Source organism: Cydia amplana, chromosome 23 (genome assembly GCF_948474715.1).
Source record: "Cydia amplana chromosome 23, ilCydAmpl1.1, whole genome shotgun sequence".
Taxonomy (NCBI): Eukaryota; Metazoa; Arthropoda; class Insecta; order Lepidoptera; family Tortricidae; genus Cydia; species Cydia amplana.
Genome location: NC_086091.1, coordinates 2,814,414 through 2,834,046, shown reverse-complemented (window position 1 = coordinate 2,834,046; position 19,633 = coordinate 2,814,414). Strand labels below are relative to the sequence as shown.

The window sequence follows — 19,633 nt, the reverse complement described above, 5'->3', positions numbered from 1 at the left end:
ACAAGAACAACTGTCAATCTTCAAAAGTGCGACCAAAAATGAAATGCAAGTGTGTGCGTAAATTGTATATGTGAGATCAAAAATAGTGATGTCATGTTACAACATATTAATAATCTGTCGGTGTTTGATTGCTTTATCGACTACTTTTTCAAATGTGTTATTTTAAACGTTAAAATAAACGTTAAAAACATTATGATGTATAAAATAACACCTGCACTGCGTGTGCTATCAAAATCGTTACAGCCTTATCTTAGTCTAACTCAGCGGTTCTCAATCTTTTTTTGACGGAACCCTTTTGGAAAGCGAAATACTTGATGGAACCCTACAATAAAACAATAGTTTTTAGAAGTGTATTTTTTTATTAATAAGCATAATAATTATGCTTATTTTATTATTCTAAATTCTTGCGGAACCCCTGCAGGGGTGTCGCGGAACCCTAGGGTTCCGCGGAACACACTTTGAGAATGACTGGTCTAACTCTTACTGTGTTGGAAAGTGAAGTTTAAATTTACTGCTAAACATCTGCACCTTCAAAAAGGTATAACAATCGTTATTATTTGAAGTCGGTAATAAAGGTTAATATCTTAATTATGTCTTGTGAAGAAATGATTACATAGCTATTAATATACCGACAAGTTATCGATACTGTCATCTGAACATTTTGTCAAGCCCTAGCGTAAAGTAACAGTTTATGTTTTTATACAAAATATTTTAAATTATTGAGTAATATGATAAAATATTAGCACACAAAGGAAGAAAAACTTATAATCAACTGTATAATCCGCCTTCTTACACTTTTTATGCTGTTAATTTGACAAAATATCGTTAAGAAAATTTCGCTCGGAATATCATTATTCCTCTGAAATAAGTATTTGCTAGGTTTATTTGGCCCCGTGACACTGAAATCCGGTACACTACAAGACACTATCTTCATTGTATTACTTTATCAAATAGTTTTCTTCCGAATTTGTGTATATTTTTCAAATTGAAAATTACGGTGATACGCTCTTGGCCGTCCGCGGCCGTCGTCAAACTCAAAAATGGTCACGTTTTCTCATTTGTAGTCCGACTCTTTCGCACTCATGCGATGTTCATATACGTGATGGCTTCCCTTTCGCACACTTCAGCTGTCTGTCAAGCGCGAGCACGAAAATGACAAGTCTGTGAGTAAAACTAAAAGAAGCAAATGTCAGCAATTCGTAACGCTTAGTTTTTGTTAGCGTTAGCGCATCGCGACATGAGAACTAGTATGAGCCTGGCCCTCGATTACGTATAATTGCAAGGAAACTTGGGATCAAGTTATCTTAGTCAATTTAGAGCAGTTGGAATTCAACTGATTGTGAAATTTTTGAACGTTTTCAAATAATTTGTTGGATTAAGTAGTAAAAGTGTTACAGTGTGTTATATATTTGTGATCTACTTACAAGGCCCTTTCATTTGGTACCCCACATGGTATGTTTAAAAGAAAAATGGTAAAAACTTTGCGTCATAGCAACTACCCTAACCACTTTCGCGCTTGTCATCTCATATATTTGTGTTCAGGATATTATACTGAATGCACTGATACCAAATATACTCATATCCGAGACGACATGAGCGTAATTTTTTCTAGAAGACTTTTCGAGAAAAGGCCAGGCTACAATATCTTTACAGGTTGATTGATACTGAGTGTATTAACACCATGTTCACCCATATCCAAGACGATATGAACGAAAAGTAACCTAAAGCCACCCTACCAACATTTTCGTAACAATGAGAGATTATTTCTTGGAAATAATGTTGTAATATAAACTCCTTGTAGAGCACCTACCTGCGAAGAGATCGTGCTGTCAAAGTTGTTAATGATTTAATATAATATTGTTAATTAACTAAAGTTTTATTAATGCATCATTTCATTTTATACACCGCGGGATTTAATAACCCGAAAGATTTAAATCACGTATTTTTGACGACAGTACGAGTAAATAATGTTATATCAACATGGGTCCAATTATATATTTTAATTAAACTACTATTTCAGTACAAATTAAATCATATTAATTTACCGCTTCTTTGTGAACAAACCTTTATTCAGAGAGTGAGCGAGTTTAATTAATCTCAAGTAGAGAAACAGAGAGCGAGCATGACATTTCATGAATCACTCCGATATCATACGATGCACGGCGAATGCAGTGACATGTGTTCCATGACAAGAAGTGTCAAGTTATGTCTAGGATCATGTTTACGTTGAAATTATTTCAATTGATTGGCACCTCAAAATACCACAAATTGTATCAAAACTTTATTAATTACTACAACAGTAGGTATAGTGCAGTTATTATTGTTGAAACTTTGCGATAAAATCTTTTCCTTTGAGTGAGGTAACCAAAGCCATTAACCATGATTATATCCGAAAGAAATCATGCCTCTTATTGTTTTAACTCATACTACAGCTGGAAAGGGATGATTACTTGAATGACCTTTTGTTAAAATATCGATCATGCTTATCAGTACGTATTTTAAATTCTCGATGTGTTGATTTATACTGAGTAAAGTAAAATAAACAACTATGTTAAACAATTACGCTTTTTTATTAATTTAATGAATTAGGTTTTCGAAGTGTGTACCACAAAGATTTTCAGCACAAAGATTTAATTTTAAACGGATTTCATTATTTAGGTTTACAAAAGTGTTCTTTATTTCTTCGGAAGCCGTTCGAATTTTTATTAATAATTCTTCTCCAGAGTTCACTGGTGTTGAGTATTCCTTCCTTATCTTTCAGAGTTCCCCATAGAAAAAAACCAATGGCGTTAAGTCGGGTGACCGGGCGGGCCAGGTTAGGACGTTGCTTCCACGGCCAATCCACCTCTCAGGGTATTGTTCGTCTAGCCAATTTACGAACTTCTAGGCTGAAGTGGGTCCGTCGTGCCGGAAGCACATAGTTCTTCGGGTTTCCAAATCCGTACACAAAGTGAATATCCGCTAAATGAATTTTATTTATTACAGTCAATCAAATTTAAAGATGTTATCTTGCGCATATCTTGTGTGACATATGAAATATGTCATTTTATTGACATCAATTTCGTCATTTTCGTCAAACTGGCCAGTTATCGTAAAGGTAAATAGTTTGTACTCTCGTGATTGAGAACAGAACAAAATTTTGGTAGTGAAACCTTTTGTAGGATATCAAACTTAATTAAGTGAAACTGGCTAATAACCATGTAGTTAGTGCGTCTGCGTGTAAAATTAGTTGGTGGCTACGTCACGCATAAGGGTGTGTTAGAATTGAGATTTTTTTACTTGTGATTTGTTTTAAATAATTAATATCTCTTAAATTAAGGGTTTTTGGACTATGTGTTATATAACTTTATATACTCTAATTAGGCTCTAAAATCGTTGGTTTAAATCTTTCGGGTTATTAAATCCCGCGGTGTATATAACCCTATTAACCTTTGAATGACCTTTTTCACGTTTTCTACAGCAATGCAGTCGACTGCAGCAATTTTGAAGCGCGACATTGCTACCGACTGCATTACTGTGTTAAATGTCAAAATCGAAGTTCCTGTCTGGATTTTGGCGTCCATTAAAAATAAATAATCAAAGGAGGTCATCGATCAAATGGGCCGGAGGACAAGCCATCGTTAACTGGTAGAGAATGCCTTATGGCATTAAGTCCGCCTCTTGTACTATAAGGTTTTTCTTTTGTGCAATAAAGATTAACCACTTTATTCATAAACTTTACGGGCCTGATTTAGTTCAATTATGTTTATCCCTTACTTACAAATACATAAGTTAAAGTGACAGATAAGGACAAACGATTATTACTATTATTAGCTAATTGAGGTTTGTAGCGCGTTTATGAATAACGGGGGTTAAAGAAATAAAATAAATACAGATGATGACAGTAATTATATACGCATTGTATTACGGAAAAAGATTTAATATTGGGTGTAAATGAAACGGGAATTGGAAATATAAAATAAAATGATATTATATTACTCATTTCCGTAAGTCAAACCATCATCTTTATTAGCATTGACATAACGCTCAACTTCGCACAAACCGTATGGTTTTTCACTAAGGAGTGATATATTCTCTTTACGCTAAACTTTATGGTGGGTAGACAAGTCTGTATACTTGTTTGGAACTAACTGCCACAGTCTGTCATAGCCATGTCATAGCCTCATAGCTGACATATGTGACGTATAGGAGATACCGCAATGCATGCATGCATTACGCGTTTTATAGGAGCTTGGCCTGAGGTGTGTTAAGTAAGCGCGCAACGCATACCGATGAAACTGGGTAAGATAGTCATGGGAGAATTAACGGTCGACCGGATCGCGAACTCTCGGCTGTTGAAGCGGAACAATCGTCTGCCGCGAACATTGAAGTGAGACGGAGATATGGAAGTCGATATAACGTTCTCTACAGTGAATCAGTACCCGCCATTTAGGGTAATTTAAATAGCTTGGATGATTTAATAATGGTTTTATTCCATACAATATTACATATACGTGGGAGATTTTTTGTTGTTACACTAACATGAGAAAGAGATTTGAGAAAGTGAAAAACAAACCCACTGTCCATTTTCTCGAAGCAACGAAAACATTTTCAAAACAAAAATGGTTAATAGTAATTAAATGGATTAATTTACGTGAGAGATTTTTTTGTAGGATATAGTAAATATACAGAGCTTAATTAACATGTAATTGTTATGTACACATAGTTGTTATTTTTATATAAAAAAATATTTTTAATAAAGAAAATTATTGGGAGCTGGTTTTGGTGTCAAGCTGGGAGAAAATATAAATACATAATGAGTATATGTTTGAGAACTGCATATTAAAAAATCTCGAGTGTCGGATTCATGTTTTGATATATTTTTTCTATTTTAATAATAGTTTGGATTTATTAAAACCATGCGACATATTTTGTGGAGATTTTTTTTTAAATATAGTATTTGCAACATAGGTTATCACATCTCAAAAAATCTCTAGTGTGAGAATTCATGTAGAGCTCTCATACATTATGAACTGTGCTGACCCGCCTACTTAACCACTCGGTCTGGATTAACCACTGTAGGACTACCGTCTAAAATCACAAGTAATTTTTTGCTTCTATCTCCTTATTCTTTTTATTTGACAAATTACTACCGAGTTTCAGTATGGAAGCGACTTAGATATATAGGTGGACCAGGATCTATTGAGGGTGCGCCATGTTACGGAAATTTGTTGGTACTAATTTCTAGCAATGGCAACAATTTTAATAATAGACAACATCTACCCTCTATGATAGTTGTCAATATTGACAATGTAAACATTGCTTTGTCTAGTGTGAATTATTATTAGACTGCAATAATCATGCCGAAAGTTTTAGATTTTACAGAGAAAAAAGTTGTAAATAGTGTATATAGTTATTTATTGAAAAAAAAAAACGTGCGGGAAAGAAATTTCTTCCATTAGAAAACATAACGAAATTAGCATCTGAATTGACGGGTAAGTTTCAAACTTATGGACAAATGTCACTATAGTCAGGTCGTCACGATTTGGTTGATGTCTTGTAATAATTTGATTTGTGTATTAGGTGTATCGCATGCATCGGTATCACGGATTGCTAGCGAAGGGCGTAAGGGCGGAATTAAACGACCAAACCTAAAAAAAGAAAACAAAAAAAGAAAATCGATTTGGATGATATTCACGCTATTCATTTTATCTAAATCGAGTCAGCCATTTAAGCGTAAAAAGCGAAGAAATATCCAAACATCAAACTTCGCACTTATTAAAGTTGTCGGAATAAAATAAAAATCATCTGCCAATTTCCATTGTCCCCACTATACAAATTGTTGCTATATAAAATTCAAAACGAGCGCCCTCTTGACAATACTCCCAAAGTTCTGGTTTACCTATAATTTGTAATGCATTTATTTTAATAAATAAATGATAAAATAATTTTATTATGAGGGCGTCGAAGGCGCTGGGTATTGGAGCGCGCGCAGCGCACCACGTACGTACGGCTCCACTCCTACTATATAGGGCTCTGGAGCGCGTTTAGCGCACCCTGCACGTCGGGGACACTACGGGGTACTCTGTTGGCGTTATTCCTAAACGTCTGTTAACCTAATGAGTTGATGATCGTCGTTTGTCCCTATCTGTCGTAATGCCATAGAGAGGGACAAACGATGATCATCAGCCGATTAGCTTAGCAGACGTTTATGAATAAGTGTAAGGCCCGAGTGGACGCTCGAGTTGGGCATGCATGTTGGGTTGCATGTTAAACAAATGCAAACGTATAGGAGCGGCCACAGTGCACGCTGCTCAAATCACTCGTGACCCCGACGCCAAGCTGCACGCACGCCCCACCGAACGCTCCGCTTCGAGCGTCCACTTGTTGTACGTATATGTAGGGTAACTTAATAATAACCCATATGTGGTAGCTAGGTATTCTTTGTCTCAGAATAAATGGTGCGCGTTCAATACGTCTTTTATTTGTCAGTGGCGACGAGGATGGGATGTGTCACATCCCTCAGGCCTTACACTAAGGGGGTAATGGGGGGAGGGGGTGTTGTCGGTGTGTCACCTTGTGCAGCGGCGGAGGCTTGCGCGATGTCCTGCACGCTGGTGGCGGCCGCCATGCCGCCGTCGGCGGGCGACAGGCTCTTGCGCGGCGGGAGCGGCGGCGCGCGCAGCTCCCCGTACGCGTTCTCGCGCGCCCCCGCCCCCGTCCCCGCCCCAGCCCCCGCCCCCCGGCGCGCGGCGCGCGGGGAGTGTCGCGGGGACGCCACGGGCGAGCGAGCGGGGCGCAGCGCCGCGATACTAGACAGGGCCGCGTTGAACTCCGACCAGTCCTACGGGAAAGGTGGACTTGTGGACGGGTATAGTTTGTAGCTTTCTAATAGACCCCGAAGGCTAATCCTATTGTCTATTGTTAAGAAAAACCGCTCGTGCCACGTGCCACAACCACCTGCATAAAAAATCGGTACTTCGGTTACTGAGTGCCGGCGAGTCGAACGCTACAGAACCAGTCTAAAATGTGTCATCGAGATGCGTAACAAAGGCGCGTTATCGGAGAGCGCACCTACACTGGTTTTTTGAGCGTTGGACTAGCCCGCGCTCAGGTGCCAAATAGAATAATTAGGATCCTTTTTTGCAGGTAAGTAGCACTTGCGGTTTTACTGAACAATAGACAATAGGATAAGACTTCGGGGTCTACTAGAAAGCTACAAACTATACTCTAGTGCACATCTCGATAAAAGGAATAATTGCAGAAAGAAAGTTATCGCTTGGATCAGGGGTCGGCAAACTGCAACGCAGGGGTTGCGGGTGTTAAAGCGACCAAAAGTCACATTAACAGTTCTTAGATCCGTGAAAAAACCAATTGATGATTTTTAATACAATTGGCTGTTTTTCTCAAAAGTATGCCGACCCCTGGCTTAGGTCCATCGTTCTTAACCTTACCCACTTCACGAATCATTGCCCAAAAGGAATTTAACTACAAAAATACGTTCCCGGTATACGTTCTTTACGTTAAAAAATATTACAGATGAGAATTGCATTTCACCGCATACTCATGTTATCAAAATTTCGAATATCAGGTTAGCATTAGCAAGTGGTTAGCTATGAATATAAATAGGCAAATAATAAACATATTTCAACCACTTTCAAAGATCTCGTAACCTTTGGCAAAAATTATTACAAAGTTAAATTTTAAAACCATATCAAAATTTACTTTTAAATGTTTTAATTTCAACGAAGCCATTTAAAATAATATAAAGCCAAAAAAAAACTTACTTTCATTTTGCAAGCACACACATGCTCAATGCATGCCACACAAAGCACAAACATGATGAAAAACATGAAAAAATTAACACAACAATAAAAATGAAAAAACGACACAACTCAAAAACTAGGCTTGGACTTTCAAAAACAATAAAAAGATCCCATCATAGATTCATTATATTTTATCAGAGATTTGTCCTTTACAAAAATTGTGACTTTCCACGGGAAAAGGTACCTTATGGCGGCTGGCGCTTACGTCGCAATAGTATTGGAGCGGCGTTAATAATAGCGTAAACCGCCAACCGCCATAAGGTACCTTTCCCCGAGGGACATCACAAATAAAATTACCAATCGGGTTTTAACTAATTACTAATGGTACAAATTGTAGCAGGTTTTATATAAAATACAGTTATTACAACAAAATGGTGTCCTTGTAGGTATCTTAGGCAAAATCCGAACATTTTAATTCATATTTTGCACAGTAAGGTTTTTTTTTTTCAAAATTAGCTTTTTCCCTCGTGTACCTTACTTATACAATAAGCAATCAATGAAATGATGTACTGGATCAAATTTAAGGGTACTTTTGTATTTTCACAAAATATTACATTTAAAACTGTGCAAATTGATACATTTCAACAAACTTTACTCACGTGAGTAAATTAATAAAAACTGTGACTAAATTTTTGCTTAGAATGATAAAAAATAGGATCATTCTCAGTAGATCCATTGACTAGATCCATCATGTATCTACTGAGATATTTTTTTCTCGATGGATCTGCTGTTTAATAAAATGGATCTAATGAGAAAATGTAGTCTTAGTAGATATATTAATATATTAATCCTCAACTTAACTAGACGGAGCCCCGCTTCGCGATTTAGCGAGAAAAGTGCTATTCAGTAGATCCACATTGTTCAAAATTGGATCAATCGAGAAAAAAATATCTCAGTAGATACATGATGGATCTGGTCAATGGATCTACTGAGAATGATCCAAAAAATAACATTGCCTTCCTATTCTAACAAATACCTGCTTTCTTACGATAAAGTAACAAGCATAAAGAATTTCATACACTGACATGCCATTGCCTATAGATCGTTATCGAACGCGCATCAGTATATTTATATTGCTGTCCCGCTCGTGACAGCGACAGCAATATGCGCGTGTGACAGAGATGGGAAATGACGTGTCAATGTGCGAATCTCTTCGTCCTTATTTTAAATCTTAAACACCTATAATGTAACAGACTGAGTCGTAATCTGACTGTAACAATGACAGTTTCAAATTCATAATTTGATCTAGATTTGTTATGGATATAAATAAATAAATATTAAAGGACATTCTTACACAGATTGACTAAGTCCCACAGTAAGCTCAAGAAGGCTTGTGTTGTGGGTACTCAGACAACGATATATATAATATACAAATACATAAATTCATAGAAAACACCCATGACTCAGGAACAAATATCTGTGCCCATCGCACAAATAAATGCCCTTACCGGGATTCGAACCCAGGACCGCGGCTTCACAGGCAGGGTCACTGCCTACTAGGCCAGACCAGTCGTCAAATGAATATGATTTGTTAGTCAAAATTGACATTTATTCAACCAAATGACTGCATTCATAACCTGTTATTACAATCAGAATACGCTTCAGTGTATTAAATATTGTCATTTTAATAAAGCATTTTTATTATAAAAGGCCGTAAATAAAAACACACAAAGCGAATTTACCAAGCGTATAATTGTCAACGTCAAAAACTTACAAATAAATAAAATCAATTCATTACATCAATAAACGTTATTTTAATAAAATTATACATTGGGATACAATTTAAAATGCACTTTATCGTGAACAGGTTAAGGCTCTTTTTCTAACAAACACTGATAAATGGTGAAGGGTGAATATGACTTTGCATTTGTGACGTTATCTATGGAAAGGGACCTTATTGCCGATGGCGCTTACGCCTTTATTAACGATGCTCCGATATAAATACAATCATCGCCATCGACAACAAGGTCCCTTTTCATTCCCATTTATTCGTTAGTTAGATTTCAGAGAGATTCAACCGCAGTTTTTTTATTATCAAGTACCTAATTATATATTTTTTTAAATAAGGAATTAATAAGTTGTCACTGGTGTTTTTTTTCTTTAAAATTAATTTCAAGCCGTAAATGCTTTAAAATGAAACTTCCCTATAACAACTATTTAGAGTTTTCTACAAGCAAATAATAATTTACTTGCCATACTTTAAAATTGTTCAAATATATAATTTAGAAAAACGATTGTCTATACTCTATACATACTTATAACTGCCAAGTTGAAAAACTTTTATACAAGCTTATAGCCAAAAATTGAGCCTTAACAAGCAATATTTCACGATAAAAAAACATGCATCAACATTAAACAAGTCGAGAAAAAAACACGTACATTAAGTACAAAATGCGCGCTTTAATAACTACATACACAAAAATTAACAAAAAAATACTTTTGACAAAACTCAGAATCTTTAACTGACCAAAATTTACGAGTAAATGCAGCAAAAGCTTGTAAAGGCCAAAAAATCTAATACAAAAAAAAAACAATTACATACTTACATATTTATTTGGGGCATTACCTATGAAAAGGGACCTTATAGTCGATGGCGCTTACGCCGCTCAGCGTCGCGCGGCATTGTATTTATATCGGAGCATCGTTAACAAAGGCGTAAGGGCCATCGACAATAAGGTCCCTTTTCATAGATAACGTCACATTTGTTTAAAATTTTGTTTACGCGCAGTTAAAAAACCCTACACTGATTAAAATACTTACACGATTGCATCATTAAATTAATTAATGTAAGAACGAAAACTTACTTTTCATACTGTATATTCGATATAAAACGAAATTAAGTACAATTAACATAAACAGGCTTAAAATGACTTGAAACGTAAAATATAACATTGGCATAACTCATTTTTTTTTAAAGAATTACTGAAATAGCTAAAAAGTTAAGGGGCCCACTGATTAACAGTCCGCCGGACGATATCGGCCTGTCAGTTAGAACAAAAAGTTGACAGTTCCGAACAACTGACAGGCTGATATCGTCCGGCGGACTGTTAATCAGTGGGCACAGACAAGACATCCTCTAGACTGAGCATAGTAGCGCTACCCCCTCTGCCACAAATATACGGTAGTTTTACTCCATCTTCGAGTCAAAGTGTATTTGTGTGACGTCCGTGTTTTTGAACGGACCAATCACGGCACGGGACTCGCTCACCTCGTCCCCCGCACCCCAGTATTTTTGGCAGCATCGGTTTCATGAAATAATTGCTCTAAACTCCGTCTAGAGGATTCCTAGTCTATGTCAGTGGGCCCCTTAAGCACATAGACCCGACACTCTCTAGTGTCCTTGCTTTTATCTATATTACAACTTCATTTTTGTTTGTTGAGAAATAATATTCTATTTAAATAATCAACAGTCAAGACGAAATTATAAAAATTAAAATGCAAGCTTTTGATCGCGAAAATAATAATTTATACAGGATGCTTCCTGTAACAGGAGCAATTAATTAAACTAAAGGCTGTACTCCTCAAACTGACCAACATTTGTTCAGCAACTTTTAAAAATTATGAATCCTTTAGACTTCCTCTTTTTCGTACAAAATAAATATTGCCCTTAATGTACGCTGACAGCAGTGTGTTTGACGTTGCTTGTCACGCTCTAAACAAAACAAAATTTGCAATACATTGCGTCTTAGAATAAACTTTAAAGTGTAATAAAAATCAAAACATGAGTTATTTTCAAAAGTTGCTGAACAAATGTTGGTCAGTTTGAGGAGTACATCCTACAGTTTAATTTATTGCTCCTGTTACAGGACACACCCTGTATATCTTTTAGCATTATGCCACTGTTTATCTAAAAGCAATATAATAATGATTATCAGTACTTCTTCATAAATTAATGATACTAAACTAAATGAAAATGAATGTATGTTTAAGTCGTAACACGTATTTACAAAAAATACTTACTCTAATACTTGTGCAAAATTAATAAATACAATAATGTTAATTCATTTGCTTAAATTTCATGTTACTACTTTTTATACACCGTGGTTTCTTTTCGCCAGATTTCATAATAAATACAAATTATAAAAATAAAATAGGTACTGATCTTGATTTTTTTAGCAGACCAACAGAGGACATGCTAAATTTAAAACTACAAATATTTAAATATTTGTATAACTACATTACACTTCAAAATGATCATATGTGAAAATGATATTCAAATCGCCCGATTCAATTTCCAGCATTCTCTTCCGCTTTTCTTTAAGTACAATAAAACCATTAACTTTTATTAAATTAGTAACTTTTAAACCACAGTGTAAAATCAATATAATTAATGGAATGATTTATCGGCCCATGAATACTTCAAGCACACTTAGAACCTCTATTTAACTTAACTCCATTGACTTTCAAGCAACAAATGTGTCCATTTCAAGAAAAAGGTACCACATTCTCGCATAAAGGCGCTCTGACAGGGTATTCGTATAAAGATACAAGCAAATTACGTGCTTATTGTAAGCGCCAATTGGCACCTTTTACTTGAAAACGTCGCAAATTATGACAATGTACTAAATTTCAGTCGACAAAATAGTCCAAACATGTCGCTCTCAATAAAAAGGGACCATAGTGTTAGCGGTTACGTTGCAAAGCATTTTGCAGCGCCTTTTAAAGCGTAAGCTCGCTATAGTCCCTTTTCTAAGGACACAGTAAATGGTTACCTATCACGACTACGATATTTTTTTGTCCGAAATTTCATTTTCCAAATTTTCATTTGATCGAATGCGTCTTATTAAAATACCGCCACAGATTATACCTTTGGGTTTTCAGAAAGGTCACAAATCGAATCTAACCTACAGGTAATTTCATTTTCCAAATTTTCATTTGACCGAATGCGTCTTATTAAAACACTGCCACAGATTATACCTTTGGGTTTTCAGAAAGGTCACAAATCGAATCTAACCTACAGGTCAATTCTAAATTAACAACAAGTTATAGTTTTGATACGTTTTTGACGATCGTCTTGGTGATTGTCGCGCATCTCACGCACGACTTTCTCTTCATTTTGCGTGCACAAATCAGCGTGAGTGATCTTTAAGGTCGTATCAAAAGATCAAAACTGTAACAAGTTATTAAGTCAATGCTTTTTCACAAATGATCGTTTTTGAAAGGCGTTCGGTCAAATGAATATTTGACAAATGCAATTTCGGTCAATTTTTTCCCGAATCGTGACAAGTTTCACTCAAAATAATGAATGGAATGTAAAATGTAAGTAACATTGCGCTTGCGAACGGCACACACACAAAGACACGTGCAAACACTAAGCATGCGGTGATTTTCTCTCGTGTCTCTGCGAAACAAACAAACAGACAATATTGGCTTAAAAATCCATGCGAAATTATTGGGGACTATGGGGCACCACATTTTATATGATATACACCGTGGGCTCGAACCCTACAGGTTTTAACCACGCATTCCTAAGGTCATAAGAAGAGAAAAATGTTATATTATGATTTTTAAGACAAATTCGCCAAAAAAAAATCTGCACACGACACGTTCTTTCTTTTTACATCTTGGCCAAAAAAAAACATTACAAGTAATAAGTTTTGGTTGTTTACAGCAAAAAATTGCAAGTTTATTTTATAACTCTAAAGCCTGTTAGTAGGTATGTCTAAACCAAGTCACATAGTGGCAGCGTCGCAGCCAAAAAGGCGTTTTTCACTGAGATATGACAAAAACAAATTTTCACAAGAAATGTCACTATCGCTAAAACAAGACCGATTTCATGAAACTTTGTATGACATTTCAGTCTCTCAATGCAGTCAAGAATACACCTTTAAAATCTGTCGAGTTATCGAGCCCAAGGTGTATGTACAATATCTGAATTTATTTCGTGAAATATTCGGTGCAAAATTTCTGATAATTTCAACCCATTTACTGAGATGCATAGAAAATAGGAAAATAAAATTTTGTTTTACTCCCTAATAAAAAAAAAAAAGATATACTACAACAACAACAGACAGACATATACTGGGACGTACATTTAAAAAGTAAAATTTAAACAGAACTCATTTTTCAAACAAAATTATATAAAAAAGACAGACAAGCGTAACGCTGAAATGGCAAGCAAAGACACTCAGGCCCACTTGCACCATCGCACTAACCCGGGGTTAAGCGGTTAAACCGTTAACCCATTATCATATTGTATTGTTAACCATGGTAACTCCAGGCTTAACCGATTAACCCCGGGTTAGTGGAATGGTGCAAGTGACACTTAATCATGCCGAAAAACGAGTCTCAAAATGCTTCATGCTTTAAAAAGCTCGAAAACGAATATATATATATCGCTCATTTTAAATTGATTTTTGGGAATAATACCTAAATGTCAATTTCTTAAACAAAACATACCCATATAGGGTAATTCGCCAGTAACTGGCTACCCGTTAGTAACCGGCCGCCCTAAACTAAAAATGAATTCTATTCACCTACAAACAAAATTCATTTTAGTATAAGGTGGCTAGTTATTGAAGGATGGCCAGTTATTGGAACCTTATACTAAAATTAATTCTGTTTATAGGTGAAAATTAAGTCATTTTTAGTTTAGGGAAGCCAGTTAGCCACCCTAAACTCTATAAATGATATGTCAGTGCGTTACAGTGCGTGTTCAGATATTGTGAACACCTTGGCCGCTCCGATATATCTGATGTACTGTACTGTTTGAAATTGATATCGATTCGCGCAACAATTTTAAAGAGACCGTTCGGAAAGAGAAGAGTCGTGGAATGTATTGGGGCCCATACATTTCACGACTCTTCTCTTTCCGAACAGACTATATCGATATATTCGCCATCTCTCGCCGTTGTAAAATGAGCTTTAACGCGATAGTAATAGGGTTACCTCTGCATCGTCGATGTCGTCGGTGAGCCCGTTGAAAGTGGTGTTCCTGGACGACCAGCCGTTGGCGGTCGCGTTGCTCGATATTGTGACGTCCACACCTGGAAATTAATTATTCATGTTGTACATACAGTCAGACAAGAAATTGTAGAAATTAAAAAGTGGCAAAAATAAATAAATGTCATATACTAAGAAAAACCGGCCAAGTGCGAGTCGGACTCGCGCACGGAGGGTTCCGCACCATCAACAAAAAATAGAGCAAAACAAGCAAAAAAAAACGGTCACCCATCCAAGTACTGACCCCGCCCGACGTTGCTTAACTTCGGTCAAAAATCACGTTTGTTGTATGGGAGCCCCACTTAAATCTTTATTTTATTCTGTTTTTAGTATTTGTTGTTATAGCGGCAACAGAAATACATCATCTGTGAAAATTTCAACTGTCTACCTGTCACTGTTCGTGAGATACAGCCTGGTGACAGACGGACGGACGGACGGACGGACGGACGGACGGATGGACGGACGGACGGACGGACAGCGGAGTCTTAGTAATAGGGTCCCGTTTTTACCCTTTGGGTACGGAACCCTAAAAAGTGACCAAGGCCTCCCAGTGCCCCAGGCTGGAATCGAACCAGCGTCCTCTGATATCGCGGCAGGTGCCTGAGCCATTCGGCCACCGGGCCACAGCGGCATAGGTCGAATTTTTTCAAGTATATGCACTTCTTACTGAAGGCTTATGGCGCCCCCTGGCCACCTCTAAGGTAGAACAGTATGGTTCGACCTTCTAACTGGATCATCTCAGGTGATACCGACTTAGCGAATTTATATAGTAGTGTTTCTACTTGAAATAAAAACAAATTAAAATATTTTCTGAAAATAATTAATTTGTTCTAATACGTCCAATAAAAAGTGGCAAGTGGGTAGTCTTTTTAATTTCTACAATTTCTTGTCGGACTATAGATGATTCGTAAGATTTTTGACAAGTTTTTTTTTTATAATGTATAACGTCAATATATCCTGTTTTTTTTTTATGAGAATCAGTTATAGAAAGACGGAAATAAGTGGCAAATTCAAACGTTTCATGTAGAAACCGGACTAATACCAAAAAGGTCTAATTTTTACTCTGGGTTCTGCAAGGTCAGATGGCAATCGCTTGTAAAAACTAGTACCTACGCCGATTCCAAGCGGACCGTATGAGCTGTGGCAAAAGCCGGGGTAACACGAGGAACATAATGGTAATTCAGGTAGGAAACCAAAAGTAGGTAGTCTTTCGTTCCCAAAAATTAGGTAGGGGAGGTAGGGGATTATTGGGCAGTCGGGACCCACTTGTAAATCAGGACGATTCCCCGATTCCAATGGTCCCCTACCTACCCTACGGTTCCGACTTAGTTTTACTGCACAAAATTTTCAGGAACAGAAGAGGCAAAGTATAATTCTGAATGTATGACTAACTTGATCCGTTGCAACCCGAGGACCCTGATGAACCTGACGAATTCGAAGATACTTGTTTAACAGCAGTCTTTGTGTGTCTGTGGAAGAAAAATAAACAATAATTGATTATCTAATACCTTTAAACGAGCAATTCTTGTTTATTTATATATTTACTTATTTATATATATATATATATATATAAATTTCGGGGATCTCGGAAACGGCTCTAACGATTTCGATGAAATTTACTATATGGGGGTTTTTGGGGGCGAAAAATCGATCTAGCTAAGTCTTATCTCTGGGAAAACGCGCATTTTCGAGTTTTTATATCACCCAGATATTGATATTAAACAAAGAGTATTTGAAATGGAGGCGGATTAGTCAAAGTAAATTATGTAGACACAGTAAACTCACTGTCATCTTTTGACAAAAGATTAAATCTGTTAGAGCGCCATTTGACTTTGACCCTTATTCTTTCACTGATATGTGTTAATTTGTTAAATATTGAAATTAACGCCATCTACCCGAGTGTAGGCCAAAGGTATGGTGCAATCTTTTCGAGCGATGGTGGAAATATTCGCTGTCCTCGAGTGAAGTCTCAGTAGCTTGGTTGGCAGAACGATGGGCTAGTGATCCAGAGCCGCGAGTTCGAGCCTCGCCCGCAATTTCTCCACTTTTAATTTATTTTTGAGTGTATTTCGAATTGGCCTCCAAGATTTTTTTTTCTGGTTTGAACTGCCATCAGTCGGTAACGACTATAGTCAGTTTTGCTGTATATAGTTAACAATTTGGGTTTTGGAGACCATCGTCTCTCTTAACCACTGCTTTCTTATGGCACAATGTGCTTCCTTTTAAGTCTTTTTACTGTTTCTGTCTTGTCCAGTAATTTTGATGCCAAGAAGATAACATTAAAACTTACTTTTCGCCTGAAGTGTTAGGCGGCCGCGGCGGTACGAAGGCATCCACTACAACTTGTTCCGTGCCCTTGATTTCCGCGCGGCAGAATGGACAGCCCTGGCCTTCTGAGTCCTGAAACAGGTACCGGTAAATTGTTATTACTTAGTAAGAAACTCGAATCTCAGGGGTGACAATCAAAATTTAACACTTAAGTCCGTTTTTTGGCTCAAGTTTTTAAGCAATTTATACCTCTGGGATTCGAGATTTTGTACAGTCAGCAGCAATAGTTGCTAAGCGGGCGAGGTATTCAAAATTATCTTGACGCGACTTTATTGTTAAGAGAATAAGAGTGTGTCAAGGTAATTTTGAACACCTCGCCCGCTTAGCAACTTCTGCTGCTGACTGTATTTTTCGTTATCGCATTACTAATCGAATTGGAATTCTGTCAATCTGTAGATTTGTTATCGCGGGGTGAGATATATCTATTCGGGGCGGGGTGGAGCGTTTTCGTTCTAGTGGCGGTGCAGGATGAAAATTTAATGTAGGCAAGTTAGATATTTAAAACTTTCGCGTTTTGAACACATATTCACATTTATAGACGAGTCTGTCGCGAAATTTATTTTATTACCTTTATTTACCGACGTTTCGACACAGGTTCGCGAGACTCGTCTATAAATGTGAGTTAAGTTAGATTTTACGAGGCCCTCTGGTGGCCGAATTATGCATAAACTATTTGGGCCTGAGCCCGTAGGCCACCGCCCACTAGCCTACACCTAAAGCCGACCATGGTTATTTCTGTATCAAACACTACGAGGGGCGTTCAAAATATTCTCGGTATTGATATCTTACGACCTCTTCTAAAATTTCTTTCGTTACTGGCCGCTAAGGTTTATTCATTGACATTAAAAAAAAGTATAATTCGAACCGAGATAGTCTTTTGTTTTTCTGCAATTGCTGAACAAACATGAACATCCTGTGCGAATTGACAATGTTAACTAAATTAGAACATCGATGCGTGATAAAATTCTTGACAAAACAGGGTAAAAATCAAAAAACCATAAAAGAGGAAATGGATTGTGTTTACCGTGAGTCTGCTTCTTCTTTATCTACCATTCAAAAGTGGTCAAGCGAGTTTAAACGCGGAAGGGAGAGTATTGAAGATGACCCTAGACCTGGCCGGCCTGTAGTAGCTACTTCACAAGAAAATATTGATAAAGTGGAAAAACTTATATTGGAAGATGGTCGAGTGAAGGTAAAATCTATAGCACAAGTAACCAATCTCTCTATTGGTACCGTACATGATATTATACATGACCATCTTAATATGTCAAAAGTAAGTGCAAGATGGGTTCCGCGAATGCTGACTCGGCTTCAAAAAGACATGCGTGTAGCTTGTTGTTCCGATTTTATTGACCTGTGCGGTGAAAATCCTGATGAGGTGCTGCAAAGAATAGTTACTGGAGATGAAACCTGGGTTCATCATTATGACCCAGAGAGTAAACAAGAGTCCATGCAGTGGCACATTAAGGGTTCAGCTCATCCCAAGAAGTTGAAGGTCATCCCTTCAGCTGGCAAGGTCATGGCCACGATATTTTGGGATTGTGAAGGAGTATTACTAATCGATTATAAAGAAAAAGGTGTAAATATCACAGGACAGTACTACGCTAACATTCTACGTCAATTAAAGGATGTAATTAAAGAAAAGAGGCGAGGAAAGTTAACCAAAGGTATTCTGCTTCTGCATGACAACGCCCCCGTCCATACTGCTCATATTGCCAAGGCAGCTATTGTTGAACGTGGGTTTAAAACTGTTACTCACCCACCGTATAGTCCGGACTTAGCCCCCAGCGACTTCTTTTTGCTCCCCAATCTTAAAAAGAATCTGCGTGGAAATAAATTTTCTGACGATGAAGCATTGAAGGCGGCAGTGGAGGAGCATTTTTACACGAAAGATAAAAAATATTTTTACGAGGGATTAAAAAAAATAATTGATCGATCTTTTAAGTGTATGAACATAGGGGGGGAGTATATTGAAAAATAAAAATATCAAACTTTTCGTACTTGTTTGTTTTCATTCTCATACCGAGAATATTTTGAATACCCCTCGTAAGTATTACTTGTTTTCGGCCTATGTTAGGTAAGTCGCGAGCCACATGTACCGGAAAAATAAAACTTACATCCTTACAAAATCCCATTCACTATTCCGAGAATCGGAAGAGATATACATCTGAATATAGGTATGTTGTATAGTTTATCATTTCCTCCTTTTGGGAAATTTTAACTTCATTAATTAAAATTAAAACATAAATATTTACGATACCTATACAACAATTGAATTCCTTAACCTACAGAGTGGGGTTTCCATATCGTCACAATGAGCCGGAAGTGTTTCGTTATTTCTCATTTATTTAGAGATTTTTAATTTCAAAGTACTCAAACGTAGGTATTTACTATTTATATTGTTCGCCATATCATTGTTTCAACTACGCAGTTAGCCTTAGGTAAACCTACATCCGCCCGAGTATCAGCTAACATTTCAAATTAATCCATTATGGTTCTTCCATATACATATTACGTCACAACAACAGGGGGAAGGGGGAGGGGGGGTTTAAAAATGG

General features: G+C 37.0%; 1 protein-coding gene across 1 annotated transcript in view; it reads right to left on the bottom strand.

Annotated features, from left to right (window-relative positions):
- The window catches only part of LOC134658619 (E3 ubiquitin-protein ligase CBL), a 161,329-nt gene that overhangs the window by 5,800 nt on the left and 135,896 nt on the right, over positions 1 to 19,633 (bottom strand). Inside the window, exons 7-10 of the mRNA XM_063514271.1 lie at positions 17,038 to 17,147; positions 16,140 to 16,216; positions 14,694 to 14,791; positions 6,556 to 6,823 (exon numbers count right to left, since the gene is read on the bottom strand). Of these exons, the coding sequence (XP_063370341.1) occupies positions 6,556 to 6,823; positions 14,694 to 14,791; positions 16,140 to 16,216; positions 17,038 to 17,147 (553 nt within the window). The remainder of the gene's footprint in view (positions 1 to 6,555; positions 6,824 to 14,693; positions 14,792 to 16,139; positions 16,217 to 17,037; positions 17,148 to 19,633) is intronic.